This window comes from Varanus komodoensis, unplaced genomic scaffold (assembly GCF_004798865.1).
Source record: "Varanus komodoensis strain SLA01 unplaced genomic scaffold, ASM479886v1 scaffold46_3, whole genome shotgun sequence".
NCBI lineage: Eukaryota > Metazoa > Chordata > Lepidosauria > Squamata > Varanidae > Varanus > Varanus komodoensis.
The window spans coordinates 1,115,101-1,132,250 of NW_025336044.1; the positions used below are offsets into that span (position 1 = coordinate 1,115,101).

General features: G+C 52.6%; 1 protein-coding gene across 3 annotated transcripts; it reads left to right on the top strand.

Moving 5' to 3' along the window:
- Nucleotides 1–5,431: 5,431 nt before the first annotated feature.
- SLC51B (solute carrier family 51 subunit beta) lies at nt 5,432–12,812 on the top strand. 3 transcript variants are annotated; one of them, XM_044445067.1, is made up of 5 exons: nt 5,432–5,589; nt 9,806–9,900; nt 11,047–11,182; nt 11,862–11,952; nt 12,401–12,812. In XM_044445067.1, exons 2-5 carry the CDS (start codon nt 9,862–9,864, stop codon nt 12,621–12,623), a joined length of 489 nt encoding a protein of 162 aa, XP_044301002.1. In that variant the 5' UTR covers nt 5,432–5,589; nt 9,806–9,861; the 3' UTR covers nt 12,624–12,812. The 3 variants fall into 3 exon arrangements, with proteins under 3 accessions (XP_044301002.1, XP_044301000.1, XP_044301001.1); XM_044445065.1 differs by having other exon boundaries at nt 5,443–5,589; nt 9,806–9,901; nt 11,033–11,182; XM_044445066.1 differs by lacking the exon at nt 5,432–5,589 and adding an exon at nt 6,271–6,439 and having other exon boundaries at nt 9,806–9,901; nt 11,033–11,182.
- Nucleotides 12,813–17,150: the final 4,338 nt, after the last annotated feature.

The following is a 17,150-nucleotide window of genomic DNA, read 5'->3' on the forward strand; positions in this document are numbered from 1 at the left end:
TTAAATAAATTTATTTAATCTACATCTGGCCCCATAGGCGAAGCTGTTTGGGCTGTTTGCAACGAAGCATAGAAACAAAACACAGAGTAAAAACAAAGCAGCTTGAAAACAAAATCAAAACAGCTCAATCCTATGGTAAAAATGACCCTGCAAAAGGTGGGCAATCCTCTCAAGCCCCTGATGGCCAAGGAAATCTTCAAGGGTGATGGGTGTACTCTATTTCAATGAAGCCTTTCGAGGTCCGCCTCGACCCTTTTGCGGGGGGCGGCCATCTGTTGGGCAAAAGCAGCAGCCCTTGGGCACTGGCTTGTCTTGTCTACGTACAGGAGGCTGGATGGGAGAGCTGTGATGGACCCAGGACTGGAGGGTGGAGGAGATGAAATTGCTGGATGACTCACAAATGTGGCCGGGTGACTAGAGTAGCCAGTGGCCCAGTTCACAAACCTGAAGGGCTTTGGAGGTGGCCTCTCCCATACAAGTCCAGCTTTACCCTTGTTGCCAATTGCAGCACCCCAAAACACCCCAAAAGTAATTGGCCAGAGGAAGGCCACATAGTAAAAACACTACAGTTATACTGTCCTAGAAGGGAGGGCGGATAAGAACAAAATGAACTTTGTGTAACCCACAGCTAACACGCCAGCCTGACCTCGAATGCAATCAAAGGGACAGTGGACACTGGTTGCAGATGCCATGAAAGTTGCAAATGTGCGGGGAGTAAGAACATGGCAAGCCTGTGTGAATCTCGAGCAGATAAGAAATAGGCATGGGAACTGTCTGGTCCTTGACAGAAGAAAGGACTCTTTCTCCAGCAGGAGAGGGGGTGCATACATTGTATCAATGCATTGGATGTGTATTAGGTGACCTAATTGGTTACCTAGGGTATAAAACGCATGTACTGGGGTGCAACTTTGGAGTCACTGCTTTGGACTGAATGTCCCCTTTTGTCTCCCTTTATTCTATAGTGCACTAGAATAAAGCTGATTTTCGCTCTAAGTCTCGTCTCGGGCTCCTTTTGGCTTGGTTCTGGGGTCCACCCGGGTTTGCCCTAGCTGTTGACTGGCTGAGTTCGGTAACACCCTCATCCCCTCTTCTGAAAAACCCAACAGGTTTTGCTTCTGGGGTGACTTTAGAACCCCAGGAGAAAGTGCCCCAGACTACAAAAATGTAAACTCCTAAAAATTTGTTCTGGCTAGAATTTCCCCTCAAGGGGTTGCAAAGAGCACAAGCATGGCCTTCGCCTACCAGCCAGCACAGGTAATTCTTCTTTTAAGTCTTGCTGAGGCCATGCAAACTTAGAAAACCTGCATGATCATAGCAGGCCCATTGACTTTTCTCTGCATAACAATGGTTTGGCTTTTCAAAATCATAATGTGTTTTCCTCCATGGATTTTCAATCTGTTTGCTGGAAGTTTTAGCTAATAATCCCATCTTGTAAAAGGAGACCAGGAAGATTTGAACTAAACCTTGCTTTGGGCGCCTTTTTTGGGCGCCTTTGTCTGAGGTCGCAATGTCATCCCAGGTGACTTGTTCACTCCAGGTATATTAATTTTATTAAATAAAGACATAAGAAAACAGAAATGTAGGAAGCTGAACTTTGGGGGCATATTGGAACAGGCACTTTGAGAGAACATGTTAAAGGAAAGAGTTGGACTATTCATGTAAATTGCAATACAGAATGTACAACTGGGGTATTAAAGTCACCCCACTGTGTGGAATGAAAGGTAAAAGAACCGTAATGGGAGCTCAGGGCCTTGAACTTGCCTGTGAACGGTGCCAGCGATCACACAGGTCACCTTGCCTCGGTATTTACTGCTTCAGCAAGATGCATCAGGTTTCTATTTAAATTATAATTTAAATGCTCATGTTTAAATGCTAATGATTAATGATCATTCGCCAATGTGCATCAATACACAGAAATAAGCCTATGCATTTTTTACAAAGTTGTGGCTCCTTTTACACACTTGCATTCCTTTCTTTCACCATCAAAGATAAATAGACAGAGGTCTTTAGCCACATAAATAGAAAGGCGTAAGCCATATAAATAGGGCAGGCTTTCCCAAACTGGTTTCCCCAGATGCTTTGGTTGCTTCCTGACGATGCTGAGAACGGAGGCCAAAGCAGGCTGGGGAAACTGGCCAGTACTAGGCTTGCAAAGGACCAAGAGATCGCAGTCAGTTGTGTACCATGAATGGGATTCAGCAGAGTTCTCCAGCTACGAATGTTTGGGGCCATATCCATCAGGAGCTGCAAGAGCTGGGCTGGGCTGTCACGGCCAGACACTTCGCAGGGCAGCCACGCGCGGGGGCACCGTAAGAACTGGCAAGTGCCAGGCAATATGCTTCTTGCTCCGTCGGAAGATCCCTGCAAATAGGATTGTACAATTTAAACTCTCTGAAAGATGTGCTCTTCAAATACCTGAAATCTATCCCCTAGGAGAGGGCAAAGATTAGATCTAAATCTCTTGAAACTATGGGAAGGAGGTGATCATGTAGGCCCTATTGAACTCAGTGGGGCTTACTTCAGAGTAGATGTGTGTCGGATTGCATTTCCTTAAACTTTCTTTTCTGGGAAGCATGCCATTTGTGTTGCTTTTTACAAGGAGTTATAAATATTTGCTGACTGTATGACTGAACTAGTAAAAGGAACAAAGTCTTTTCTGTAACGTTAATATAATCTTTGACATGAGTTTTAAATGTGAAAACAGGAGTACAGTCACATGTCTACTCCCAAGTAAGTCCAGCTGAGCTTAGTAGACTTATTCCAATTAAGTGGATGCAGGAGGACAAGCTTTAGTTGTTCTGTAACCAAGCAGTGCAAATCAAAGACACCAAAGGGAAAAGATAAGTTATGAGAACAGATAAACAAGAATAAGATACGAAATCCAAATTGCAGCTTCATTCCAGACATATCAAGGCCAGAACCGGGCAGAATGAAGAGCATCAACCATTTCACTGATTCATTTCCATGCCAGACAGCAAGCCAATGCACTTTTTACAACAGTTCCTAAAACAGGGCCGTAATCCAACAAAACACCATTCTTTCCCCCAAAATACAAAATCAACAACACTAACAATGAGGTAACCTAAAGGTCTCATTGTAGTGAGATGTTTTAACCTGGTGCCAGAAGGACAGCAGAAGGTCATTCCACACTTGGGGGGCTGCCACTGAGAAAGTCCCGCACCCGAGCCTGCCTTGGGAGCGGCACCGAGAGGAAGACCTCAAACGTGGACGGCAGTGTCCGTGTGGATTGCGGTTGGGAGACACATTCCGTCGCCTGTTGTGTCCCAACCATGTCAAAGGAGGACCTCGAATCAGGCTTGGAAGCCCAGTGCAAGTGAGCCAAAGGGTGCTAATAGTCTGGCCGTCTTGGTTTCCCAGCCCGATTCCAGGTGCTCCTCTGGCGTGGCTTGGGACCACGACAGCTGATGGAGGGGTGGCCACCAGGCGTGCCATGGGAGGCAGAGCAGCCCACGCTTTGTGCTCCCCCAGCTCGCGAGATGCTCCGCGCGTCGCATGCGGCAGTAGTGGCAGTCGTCTGCAAGCCGCTCCGTCCCATTACGTATCAGCTCACCCTTTCCACTGAAGCCACAAAGCTCGGAATCGCTCACCTGCCGCAAACAAGACATTTGCTCTGCCAACAAACCTTCCTTAAAATTCCGGTTCCACCTTTGCAGGCCGTGCAGCGCTTGTGAAGCAGAGCTGCGCTTACGTTTGGATGATTTCTTGCTATGATAACCGTCGGTAAAAGCAGCAACCCTTCCTTTGACGCTGCTTGCATCAGGTGCTAGAGATAAGTAGGACCCTAAGTGAAGAGAAAGATAGTGTGAGCTATGTGAGACGTTTGCGCTGTGGTGGCAACGGACAAGCTCCCCTTCCAGGAGAAGAAGAGGCCGTGGATCCCCTGGCCTGGGCTTACGCAGCACGAAATCCCACCATGGTTTGTTCGCATGTTGCTCATTGCCCGGCTGCGGTAGCCTTGCCAAGGGCTTACAAAGCATGCCAGTTTGCTCTCAGGTTTATCAAACCCACCACGGCTTAACGTGTCCTCTGAACCCTTGGTGAAGCTTGTTCCTCGGCCAGAGCGGCAAAAACGCATCGTCCCCCCACCAAGGAAGTGCCCACAAAGGGCCCACACAGCTCTTTGTGTAGCTTCCCTTGTGCTGCTGGCGATGCCGGGGGCGGTGGGGGGGAGCAGAGTTGCCCCCAAGCAATCCACTCTCCCCCGAGTATCCACAGGGGCACAGAGGAAGCCGTTGGGCTCTCGGCATGCTGGGAAGGCAGCGCCTGGCTGAAGAACCAGCTGCTCAGGAGCGAAGCCCAGGGGTCGGATCCTGCTTGCTGCCACTTTTGCTTGCCCTCCTGGAGAGGAAATGAGATGGAGCAGCTCCCCCGCCTTCTTGTTGCTGGCAGGGCTGATGTTCCACGGGGAAAGCCGAGGTTGCTGGGCGAGGGGGGCATCGGGCTGCAAGGCATGGCAGCTGGTTAAACTTATGAGGGCCTGGACTAGCCACCCTAATCCGCATATGAAGCAATGTTCAGTCCGACCTCCAAGCTAACAGGTGGTAGGCACGAACCAGGAGTCAAGAGCCAGAAGGTCCATGCAAGGCGCGGGGACCTTTGGAGCAGAAGCGGGAGGAGAAGCGAAGCCCAGAAGCTGGTTTTGCAGCAGGATCCAGGAGCAGGCGCAGGTCCAGAGCGCAGGGTCCACAGCCAAGGTTTCACATAGCCACAGGAAGCACCAGGAAAAAGTCAGGGGACCTTCACTGCAGAGACGGCTCCTGGTGGGAAGAGCCGGGCCTTAATAGTCCATCCCCAGGGCTCCCTGGTGATGCTCGTAAGGGCCCTGAGAGCTGCAGGATGCTGTGGGTCCAGTCCTGCAAGCACCAGGGCAGTTCTGGTGGAGCCCTGAAGCTGCCTCAAATACTGACCGGGGGGCACAAAACCGCCCTCCCTTTCTTGTGGCTCGCCTCCTCCCATCGCTTGCCCCATGTCCATGGGGCAGCTCTTCTTTCTTGCCACCTCTTACAGGTTCCCTCCCGGATGCTCACAAGCAGACCTGCCCCACTGCCAGGGCAGGGGAGCGGGTGAGAACGGCTGAAAGGTTTGGACAATGCTGGGGCATCCTCTGGGATGTCCCAGGAGGACCAAAGTGCAAGGCGGAGGAGAGAGGATGGCAGGGAAAAGGGACGTTTCCCTGCAGCGCGAGAGGAACATTCCAAGGGGACGCCTGTGTCATGCCACCCTTCGGAATGTGAACCTGGTAGGTGTTTCGACAGGCAGCTTCGAGTCAATGAATGATTAGGTCCCAGGGTTCAGGTTGGGGAAGAGTTCACTCACCTTTGCTTGCCGTCTGTGGGTGCGAAAGGTCCAAGGACTTGAGAAATCCCCTCGCTCTGCGATCCAGTTCTCTCAACAGGAGGGAGGGGAAACGAACAGCAGCATTTCGTAACAGCATTTCGGGCTGCAACCCAAGGAGTCAGTGCTGAGCTTTTCACAAGCAGTCAGATGCACCGAATATTTCAGAGGGACTCTGATTCCTGACAGTTGCATCCATGTGACTCTGTTGTCCATTCCTCAGCAGGCTTTTTGGTAAGTTCACTCTTAAGGGAAAAGAAAACCGAGGAAACGTGCTAGAACGGGGGGCAAGGGTTGGCTTTTAAAAGGGGAGGAACAAGCACTCAGGTGTGCAACTTTTGCCTCCAGTCCTGGGTGTGTGAGGAGCGGGTGTAGAACCTCAGCTGGGATGAGCAAAAACTCTGCTTATGTTCAGAAGCACCTCTCCCTGAAGTTCCTTAAGAGGATCTGAGGCAGCGGGAAAAGATTGCATGGACAAGACTTGGGGAATTTAGGCTCAGCTCAAGCCCCGTGTGCACAAACAAGCACATCAGCTTGGAATGATTTATTATTGTGGGGAGCCATGTGCAGTGCCCCAAGCTACCCGGAGGAAAGGGTGGGTAAATCTCTGGAAAGTCCATTTTTAATAGTAACAAAGGCAGAATCCGTCAGAGAAGGAAAGGGGAATCTGATGGCTTTTGTGCATTTTGGAAATAAGAGTGCAAGTATCTGTTTCAGCATAGCATTTGGCTCTGTTTGACAATTTCTTTCCCCATTAAATGTGAACTTTGAATTCTTACAAGAATGAAACCAGAGGAGTGCAGTGAGAGGGAAAGTGATTAGGAGGGGTCACTAACCCAGAGGATCAAGGACATGGCAAAATTTTAGTGGCTATGACTCAGTGGTAATGTGAAGATAATGACTTTACCATGCAGAGGCTGTTTGGAGAGCGCTCAACTTTCACAGTGGGTGAAAGGCAAAGCCCAGTGCTTGGGCTGCATCATCTCAGACTGTGGGTAGGAACTCGCTTCCCCCAGACAACCCCTCCACACCCCAGCCTGCATATGGAAAACAGACACCAAGGATCCTGCTGAAGTCTCGTGAGGTGGGTGATATCATAGAACCAAAGAATCATAGAATAGTGGAGCTGGAAGGGGCCAGAAGGCTGTTGGGTCCAGCCCCCGGCTGGTGCAGGACACCAAGTCACTCCATCCCACTCAGGTGGCTGCCCAGTTTCTTCTTGAATGTCTCCAGGGTGGGAGAGCCACCACCTCTCCGGGCAGCTGGTTCCATTGCTGTATTGCTCTGACAGTGAGGAAGCTTTTCCTGCTATCTAGCCTGAATCTGGCTTGTCACCACTTGAGTCGATTATTCCATGTCCTACGCTCTGGAAACAGTGAGAAGACATCTTGACCTTCCTCTTTGTGGCAGCTTTTGAGGTCCTTCTAGAAGGATACCATGCCCCCCCCCCCTCAGTCTTCTCTTCTCAAGGCTGAAAATGCCCAGTTCTCTTGGCCTCTCCTCACAGGGCAGTGTTTCCAAACCCTGGATCATTTCTGTTGCCCTCCGCTGGACCCTTTCTCATTACCTGCATCTTTCTTAAATCTTGGTGCCCAGAACTGGACACAGTATTCCAGGTGAGGTCTGCCTAGTGATGAGTCTAGTCCGGGGGTCGGAAACCTTTAACACTCAAAAAGCCATTTGTACCCGTTTCCCACACAAAGGAAAACAGCGGGAGCCGCAAAACCCTTTTGACATCTAAAATGAACATGACACTGCATATATCGTTTTTTACCTTAATGCTATGTATATCTTCATTATGATTTAGCTGCAGCTCTTGTTCAGTCACTAAAAACTGTTATTTTTAATCTTACATTATAAATTAGTAGGACTCCTTTCATATATTTTGAATAGGAGACCAGCTTCCTGCAGAGTCAAAGTCAGTGCTAAAGGGCTGCATGCATTAAACAGCAAACCCTATAAGTTTGTCAGCAGTAAAAGCAAATGAATCTACCCACGTATCATTAAACGTTTGGGTTTCTTCAGAAACTTTTCTTTTCTTCGATTTATCCACGGTTGGCCTACAGGAGTGGGGGGTGGGGGGGAGCAGATCGGCAGCTGTGCCAGAGATATAGGTGTGTTTAGCGACTGATTAGCAGATAAACAGTCAAGTGCTGTGAATTGTGACAGGTCCCAAGCACAGCTTTTAACATTCAGATGAAGGAGCATTCAGATGAAGGAGATTACGGTTGGGACAAAGAGAATCTTTTCAACAGCCTTTGGTGTAACATGAGAGCCTGCAGGAAGCTTGTTTAGCAGAGGAATGGTGCGATTTACTTAATTAGCTGATTTACTTAACTAGCAGATCAGCGGCTGTGCCGGCGCGTGTTTTGAGCGACGAGCCGCAGCAGAGGGGTTCAAGAGCCACATGCGGCTCCAGAGCCTCAGGTTGCTGACCCCTGGCATAGGGGAACTGTTCCTTCTCATGATGTGGAGGTAATACTTCTATTAATGCATCCCCAAATAGCATTTGCCCTTTTTGCAGCTGCATCACGTTGTTGGCTCATATTTAGCCTGTTATCCACAAGAACTCCGAGGTCTTTTTCTTTTGCAATTCTGCTGAGCCACATATTCCCCATCTTGTATTCAAGCATTTGGTTCCTTTTTCCTGGGTGCAGGACGTGGCACTTGTCCCTGCTGAATCTCGTTCTGTTGCTTTCAGCCCAGTGCTCAAGTCTATCAAGATTGCCCTGGATCTTCATTCTGTCTTCTGGGGCGTTTGCTATTCCACCCAGTTTTGTATCATCTGCAAATTTGATTTTCCTTCCTTGTACTTCCTTATCTAAACCATTGATGAAGATGGTGAAGAGCACTGGGCCCAGGACTGAACCCTGCAGCACCCCACGCATTACCTCCCTCCAGTTCGAGAAAGGGCTACTTGTGTCCAATTTAGCTGACAATTTTGGATCCACCTAACAGTTTTTCTCTCTAGTCCACTTTTGCTAATTTGCTAATCCGAATGCCGTGAGGTAGATTGTGTCCACTTGGGAGTGAAGCCAGTTGCATGCACCATTTTCTGCCTTCACAACCTACACACTCAAAGCGGTTCAGCCAAGCAGAGAAAAAAGCTGTGCTCCCCCGCCCCCCGGCTTCTTGTGAGAGCAAGGGATGGGGCCAAGCACAGGTGTGTGCTTTCAGGACCACATCCATGGACCGGAGGCAGTGCGGTGCAGTGGGACCAATCCAGGTTCTAGTCCCCACTCAGCCATGGAGCCAACTGGGTGTCTTTGGACCAGGCACACACTCTCAGCCCAACCTACCTCACAGGGTTGTTGTTGAGAGGAGGAGCATTAGGGAAGCCAGCCAGAGTTCCTTGAAAGGAAAAGAGATTGGATATAAGACTAAGAAATAGATAGATGTTCTGTGGGGTTTATTATCAGATGCACGGTGTATGTCTGAGATACACAAGTTTAAGACTGGGGCTGCACAGCGTAGTGCTAAGCACAGTTGCTCAGGGGAGGATTCCGCTGGATTCTGTGGGATTTGCTCCACAGCAACCGTGCCTAGAGTTCAGCCTTGCAGAATCCAGATGGAATTCCCTGCTATCTCTTTATCGTGGGACAAATGTGCTCAATTCGCCCACTTTTCAGGAGATTTACGACCCTCTGCTTGCTCTTCTTCTCATGCTTTCCCCATCATTCTGCAGACTCTGCAGAGCAGTCCTGCTAGCCTGGCACCCCCCTATCCTGGGGGTGATGGGAATTGTAGCACAACAGAGCAGGAGGGCAGTGGAGCAGCTGGGGAAGTTTAGCAATTCCTAGTTCTTCCCTACTTTTCATTTAAATGCTATTTTATAATCACTAGAAATATACAGGTGAGAAAGCGCACGTTTAAAGACTGATTTAAAATATGCAGTGTACACTTAGAAATTGTATATACAGCTCTGGCCAGAAAGGAAAAGGTGAAGAAAAGCAGGAATCTGCTTGCCGGGTGTTGCATCCTCTGGCCCAGACACCACTGCATTTAGCCAAGGATGCCTCTTAAAAAGGATGGGCTCATGCTGCAGGAGTGAGCCAAGATCACTTCTTTTTGAAAGAAGTCAGGCTTTCAGACACATGGGTCTTGGTATTAGCCATTAGAAAGGGTTGCACAGGTATTCCATCCTCTTTTGGTTAATGGGCTTTTCTAGGAAGGAAAAAAGTGGAAGCAGCGGTGGAAAAACATGTGAAGACAATCTTGCCTCTGCTTCCCATAAAATTATTTGCATGAAGCGGGGAGACAATGCCATAAAAACCTCACCTGGAAGCACTCGGAATGTTTACGGTGCAGTTTGCAAGCAGCCCAAGTTCTTCTGATCGGAAGGGGTGGAACCCAAGAGCACCGGATGGGTGCGCAGATGGCCTTCCAGGGTCTTGGACGTCTTCCGAATGTCAGGAATCTGTCAGTGAGCGTCTTGGTTTCCCTTCTCTAGTTTCCAGCTGTGGGGAAACATCCGTCCCCCTTGTTCGAAGGGTTCCGACAGCTGCCATGAAGACATTCTGGACACTCCTCTGCCTGTTGGTGTGCAGTAAGTGCATTGCTCCACAAGTAACAGGGGGTCCCAGTGGAACGCTGAACAGGGGTCTCCTTAGAGCACACCTCCAAGATACCGAGAGACGTAGGCAGCACTTCTGGGGGGGCTGGGGCTGGGTGGACAAGAAGAGAGGTCTCTCGTGCAAGCCCCATTGAAACAAACTTTTCTGGGCAATGGCCATGCTGGCTGGGGAGGATGGGAGTTGTGTTCCCAGCTATCTGAAGGCTGCAGATGACTGGAGAGGGTATCTGTAGCAGCTCAGTAGCAGAGCAGATGTTTTGCAGGGCTCAGTCCTAGCCAGGCGCAGTCTGGACGCCGGAGAGCCACGTTCGTTGGGTCTGAGGCTGAAGGCCCCTTAAAGAGGGAGGGGGTGGGTTTCCTGGAAAGCTGGAGAGGAGCCCCAGCTAGATGAATTCAGTTGTGGCACAGATGAGCTTAAGCGCGGAGTGATCTTCAGGGCAGGCTGCCTGGGAGGAAGACCACGGGGAGAAAAGAACAGAAAATCCCAGCGAATGACCAAGAGAAGAAGGATGACAGGAGTACCCAAGGGGCCTTTGGATGGGAACTGTGGTCGGAGCAAGACCTGTGACTTGTTTGACCACATCTGAGTTTTTGGACTGCTCCATGCTCCCTTTGTTCACCCAAACAAAGCTGGCTAGAAACCCGCCTCGCCTCTAGACTCTTCAGCGGCTATTGAGCCTCGGGTCCTCAGTCCCTGGAAGCAAACCGGGCAGCGCTTTCAAGTCAGAGCAAACAGGAAGGAAGGAGGGATGAGGGGAGCGAGGCCGCTTGAGGACCCTGCGCTTCCGGCCTGGCCATCCAAGGACTAACCAGCCCTGCATGAAGAGGCGAGGCACCGGGCGCTTGCAGCCACGGCTGCTTTCTAGTCGCTTAGTCCTGTTTCGAGCAGCCCCATCGACACTGAGGTGCTTAAGTTAACGTGGCCCCCTTTGCATGTGCAGACAGAAAAGGGACCCTTCAGCATGGTTCATTTGCCCACTGATTCCAGTAGTCCTGGTCTGAGCAAGACTAGCCTTACATGCTAAAGAACAGCTTAGTCGCATCCAGTAAACATCGCAGCTCGAGCTTAAAGCCTCCTCATTTGGCTTCCCCCTGTTGCTGCAGGAAGCACGGACCTGGGAGGACATCTCGTCCTGGCCTCGGGAAACTCAGCCCCGCAGGGTGACTCAGAGCGGAGCGCAAGCCTCGAAGGACATGTCGAGATGTCTCCAGAGCAGCTGCAGGAGCTGCTGTGGTTTTTCCGGACGGATGAAAGTAGGTTCTTGCACGGCACGGGTCAGCACCCGACCACCTACGGGGCGCTGCTGAAGAACGTGGGCAAACTTTGCTTCGGTTTGAGTTGCCCTGCTTGCACGGTCCGGACCAAGCGCGGCCTCAGTCCACGGTCGGGGTGGACGTCTGCACATGTACAGACTTCAGTTTGACTTGCAGAGCCCCCGAAAGTGCATGAAGCCTATAAATGCACTTGCTGGGAGACAAGGCACACGCTGCAGAGTGTGCTGCACTGAGTGTGCACAGAAACACACACCAAAATATGCACAAAGGTGCCTGGGAAAAGGGGAAAACCTCAAAGCACACAGGCGCAGAGCACAACCAGCTTTGGCTGGAATTTGGTTGACCGCAACTCATGCTCACTTACAGATTCCCTGCTTAGGGCATCATTCAATTGTGGGGTGGCTACTAATGGCATTGCGGGGCAGGGGAGAGGAGGCCAATCAGCCAGTGATGATGCTTTTGTGCGGACTGATCTGGGAGGGCCACTCTTTTTGCCTCCAAAGCTTCTGAGAATGACAGGTAGATGTGTAACAGGTGCAGCTCCCACCGCTGCACTGGCATCCCTGGCCAGAGGGGCGGGATGTGCTGGGACAGAGTCAGAGGCCTTCCCGACGGAGCTGCTCGTTCACATTGCCTTTCCCCACTGTACTGCCCCCAGTGCCTGCGTGGAACTACAGCACTCTCGCCCTCTCGTTTATGGTTCTGCTCATAGGCGTTGTCCTCTTGGGAACGACAATCAAGGCAAACAAGTAAGGGAAAAGTTGCGCTTGAAGGGTGGGGCGGAAAAGTTTCTCAGGAGGGAGCAGCTGGGCTGGGCAGCCGCGGCCAGCAACTTCCCCCACATGCCCCCAAATGCCGCATCGTCTACCCTCTGCTTTAGACCGTTCTCTCTTACCAGGATCCCCAAGAACTATTGTTTTGGGCAGAAGGGGGGCAGCTTTATAGGTAGAATTCCCAGTACCTTCTTCATGGAACTACAATTCCCAGCATTCTTTGGAGGAAGCCCCGCAGTGTCTATTTGCTTATGCAGATCCTATTCAGTCCCACACTGGCTTCCAAAATCTCACCAGGCAGTGATTACGTATTTGCATATTTATTGTGACATCTTCAGAATTGATCTGAGATTACTCTGTTTCCTTCCTTCCTTCCTTCCTTCCTTCCTTCCTTCCTTCCTTCCTTCCTTCCCCATCCATTTAGAAACAGGAAAGCTACATACCTGCAGGGAGACCAAAGCAAAGCGAGCCAGCTGACTGATGCAGAAATGAAGCAAGGTTTTGTGACTTTGAAGGAAAGTAGCAACTTAAATAGTGCGGCCGAGCATCTGGATCCAAACCCACAGGACGAAGACCAGGTGCTGGTCCACTGGAAGGATGGCACCACCACGAGCTTGTATCCAGAGGTGTCTGAAGAAGACGTGTAACAACCAGCGTGATAATTTTCATTGCAGTGGAAGATGGCCAGGACTGCAGGACCACCTGCAGTTTTGGAAATCATGTCTCAAAGCGATGCGTGTCAAGTGGAAGTGAGCAAACAGAAAAGCTGCATCTGCCTTCATATTACACCTGTGATATGGAACCTACCAAGATTCAAACAGTCTGTCTAATTATCATTTTAAAGTGCTTTGTAGTTTTTTCAGGGGCTCCAACAATACCCCGGGAGCCGAGAAACAGAAGTGTCTCTGCACTAAACATGTTGACAGATTTTATATCAGTTTTTACAATCAGTGCTTCTCTTAGAGAACCCTGGGAACTGGGCTTTGGAGAAGGCCCAGAGGTTCCTTCGTTCCGGAATGCCTGCCCCCCTCCACAGTTCCCAGAGTTCCCTGGAGAAAGTGAATTTCTGGTTTGAGCCCACACCTGTGCAACATTTTAATTCTGTGGTCCAGGTATACCTAACACAGGTGGGACTTGAACCCAGATCTTCCGACTCAAGTTGACTAAAAAGAAAGGCTGCCTCCTATGAGATGTTAAACAGCATTTCCTGTTACATTGGCCGGCTTACCTGAAAGCACCCTTCAAAGTCTGACCAACCCTTTTTCAGAGGATTTCCCCAAAACATTTAAGGCAGCGTAGCTCCCACTCTGTACCTTTTAAGCTCCTTGTCATACTTCAGTCTGGTTGATTGGAAGTTGGATATTTTCTTAAGGTTACTTACCTAACCTTACTGAAATTGCCAGCTCCTTTCTGCACACACAAGTGAGCATGGGAGCAGGAGCAGTGGTTACTATCCCAATGAATGTGCAAGAGGACACACCTGTGTGCATGATTTAAGTTATTTCAAGGGCCCAGGCGAATAAATCAAACCCTAAACCAAGAAGGAAAATTGCTATGGTGCCAACCAGCGGAAAGGAAGAAAATCCCACGCTTGGCTTTCCCCACATTTCCTTTATTAAAATATTTTCCACAACAGTTGAGCAAAATACTGAATCTAACGGACATTTTGTGACAAGAAGTGTAGCTGGATAGAAGATAAGAGTGTGTTTACCCCACAATGCACTTTGCCCACTCTCTACGCTGCCCCAAAAGGAAAGGAACATAAATCAGCTGATTTTTTTCATCATGAAATGCTGTGATTCTTTTTCTTAACATTTTTTTAGAAAAACATTATTTTATAGGGTTATGCAACCATAAAATCAGAAGAAACGGAGAATGGTTCAGAAAAAACTACAAAAAGGGTGCCAAACCAAGGTTCTGTTGATCTGTTATGCCATATGAACGGAGAATTAAGTACTGGGTCTTCCCAAAGACCAAAGCTGCCCTATTACTGGATTTCTGCTGGTTTAATCTCTCTCTGCCCCCCCCCCCCCCCCCCCCCCCGCCGCCAGTACTGCCAGTTGTAGTTCAGGGAAGGTAGAAAGTTTCTTTGCTAAAAATTGTGGGGCTGCATTCCCAGGCATGAAGGGATGGCCACGAAACCAGTCTTGTTCTTGTTCCGTGACAGCAGCAGCCCTGGGGCCACCCAGGGACCGCCGGCTAGAGGAAGGGGTGGTTACTTTCCCTTCCTTGCCACGATCCCAAATAAAGCTCGACTCCCGGAAACCACTCCTTGCATTTCCAGGGAAGCTCCCACGGTTTACTGTGGCGGGGAGAGAAGCCCTTGCGCTCGTGTCCCGCCCGTGGCCGCTGCTTACAGGGCAGAAGCGCGAGCGCGCCCAGCCTTTGAAGACGTCGCTCTGCAGGGCGGCGATCCGATCAGAAAGCCGGGGGGGGGGGGTGGTGGCCGCAGGAAATGCACCCCACACGGCCACCCCCAAAGCAGGGCGCGGAACCCCTGGCTCCCCGAGAGGCTCCGGGCGCCCCCTGCGCCCCCGCCCAGCGGGTGGGCTTGGCCTCCGAGCGACGCCCTGCGGGGATCCCGCCGCGCTCTCCCGCCTCCAGCTAGAGGAACTCGGGGACACGGGGAGTCCCTGCAAGGGCGCCCCATGGCGCCGCCGAGGGCCGCGGGGACCGGGTCGGCCGCCCCAGCGCTGGCCGAGGCGGCGGCAGATCTGCGCGGAGCCCCTACTGCTGTCCCCCGCGGAGGGCGGACTCGCCTCCCAGGAGCGCTGCCGCTCCCCGGCCGACAGGGAGGCTGGCCCCGGCGGCAAGGCCGCTCCCCTGCGCCTCAACGGGAGGGCTGGGCCAGTCCTGGGCGCGGGACGGCCTGCCGGGGGGCACTCGGCCTCGAGGCCGGTCCCTGGGGGCAGCGAGCCGCACAGCCGCCTCTCCTTCCCTCGCGTCACAGAACAAAACACCCCCAGGATAAGCCGAATGGCCCGCCCTTTCGGGGCAGCACAGGGCGCCCCGGAGGCAGCTGCCCCTCTCCGCCGAATGACGGCGCCGGGCGGGGAAGGGCTGGCGCCCCTGCGGGATTTGCACGCGCCGTGCCGAGGGGCAGACGCCACCGCCAGGATCTTGGATGCAAAACGGGTGGCCGCTCTTCCACCAGGGGGCCCCGTGTCCCTTCCGCCCAGGCACAGAGGCGCTGCAGAGCGGCCGTTTCGCGCCTCGGCACCCGCCACGCACCGAGAGAGAGTCGCCTTCCCTCCGTTCCCGTCTGTTCCTCCCATGCCTTGCCTCCCCACCCGTCCCCATTATGGTTAAAACACTCTCATGACAAAGGCAGACGGATCCTGCAGTTACGCACCTATGTTCCTGGATTCAGAGTGTCCATGCCTCGGTGCGGATGAAGATTTTCGGAGGGAGGGTGCCAGCCGAGGGCAGAATCTAGCATTGCGCCAACTGGTGCCAAAGGTCCCCCTCTCCTTTGTCTCTGCAGCCCCCCACACCACACCCTCCAAAATCTGGCGGGTTTCCCTGCCCTCGTGGGAGAAGTCAAGGTGGGGACTGCCCTAGGGGGGAAAGGGACCCCCATCCCCCCATTCTGTATCTGGAAGCATTAGCCCCAAGTCCTTTCCACTACGTGTGATATGGTCACACGTGTTTTTCCCTCCTGGAGAGAATACAGGAGGTTTTTCCACCTGTGCCTGGGAAAACGTGTGTGAGTGTGAAACCGGGTGTGTGCGTGAAAAGCAAGGACACTTCAGTTCCTCACATTACCGCCCCAGTGGCAACACGTACCCCTTCCATCATTTCCTTTTCCGTGGAAATTTTCTGGAAAGAAAGGAGGACGGAAGCAGCAGTGGAAAAACAAGGGAGGGTGCAAGGGGAGCTTGTAACCTTGGGGGAACAGCGCAAGGCGGTTGCCTGAGAAGAGCGTCCTCCGGGATCAGAACCAGGACGCGACCTCGGCACGGAGGGGGGGCGGCGCGCGCGCGCGCGAGGGAAGCGGGCCAAGCGGACGCGGGAAAACGCGGCCCGTGCCCGCCCCAGCACGTCGAGGACTTCGGGACAAAGGCATGCCGGGCGCCCCTTAACGTGGGTGCTGTGCAAACAGGGGACTCGCTCAGCCTTCCCAAGAGTAGCGGGCCAAGGCAACGCCCCTGCGTTGCACGCAGCAAGTCCGGTCCTCGGTGTTCCCGGGCTTTGTGTAGACTAACCTCTAAAGGAAGAGACCGGCCTGAACAGGTTCAGCCTCGCCCTCCTCTTCTCTGGCCATCAAAGCCCCCTGCAGCTGCCCCAGAACGAGGGGCGACTGTAATCACCAGGTTTTTAGCCATCAGTGGTGGTTGCTCGTTTTGATCACGACGGCAATTGGCTCGTTTTGCCATGGCAGTGGTCGTTTAAGAAAATAAGGGTGGCCAAGCGGGTTGGCCCTAGGGGGACCCAACCAGCCCCTCGCTAGCACTTGGCGGGGGGGGGGGGCTCAGCCAGGTGCAGAGCTGGTGGGAGTGGGGAGGGACAGCTTTGTGGGCCAGGCAGCCCCGGGCACCCCCGCTGTTACCGGGGCATGTTCTGCTGGGCGCCCCCCCCCCCTGTTCTGGCCCCGCTTGCAGCTGATCCGCAGCCACGGTGAGTGCTGAAGAAGCGGGCAGGCGACGCATCCGTGGCCAGCAGCGGTTACTGAACGGTGACCCACGTCCTGTCCACAGCCCGTCACCCTTCACACGCCCCCCCCCCCCGCCTTTGCATGTTCTCACTGCTGCTTCCAGGCACAGTGGCGCAACCCGGCCGTGTGAGACAGCGGCCAGGAGGGAATGGGCAGCCCGGTGCCCCGGCGGCCTGTGCAGTTGTAAACCGGCAGCAAGGGAAGGCAGGGTCCACCCCTGCGCCGCACTCGGGCTTCCCACTGGCAGGCCTTGTGAGGAGCTCTCAGCAGGCTGCGAATCGGATCTCCCAGAGGGGGTGCGCTGAGGTTGAGGAAGGCTGGGCTCGCGGGTCCCCAGTGCTGGCCTCCGTCGTTGCGTGTCCGTGAGGATGGGGTGCTCTGCCACCAGTGCAAGTGACCCCGTCTCGGCTGGGCACCTCCGGCCTGCTGCTCTGAGTCCTGCCCAGCAGAGGCTCCGTCGGGCAATTCGGTTGGCATCCGGGCTGCACGTCGAGGGTGCACGGAGCAGCTGGAAATATCC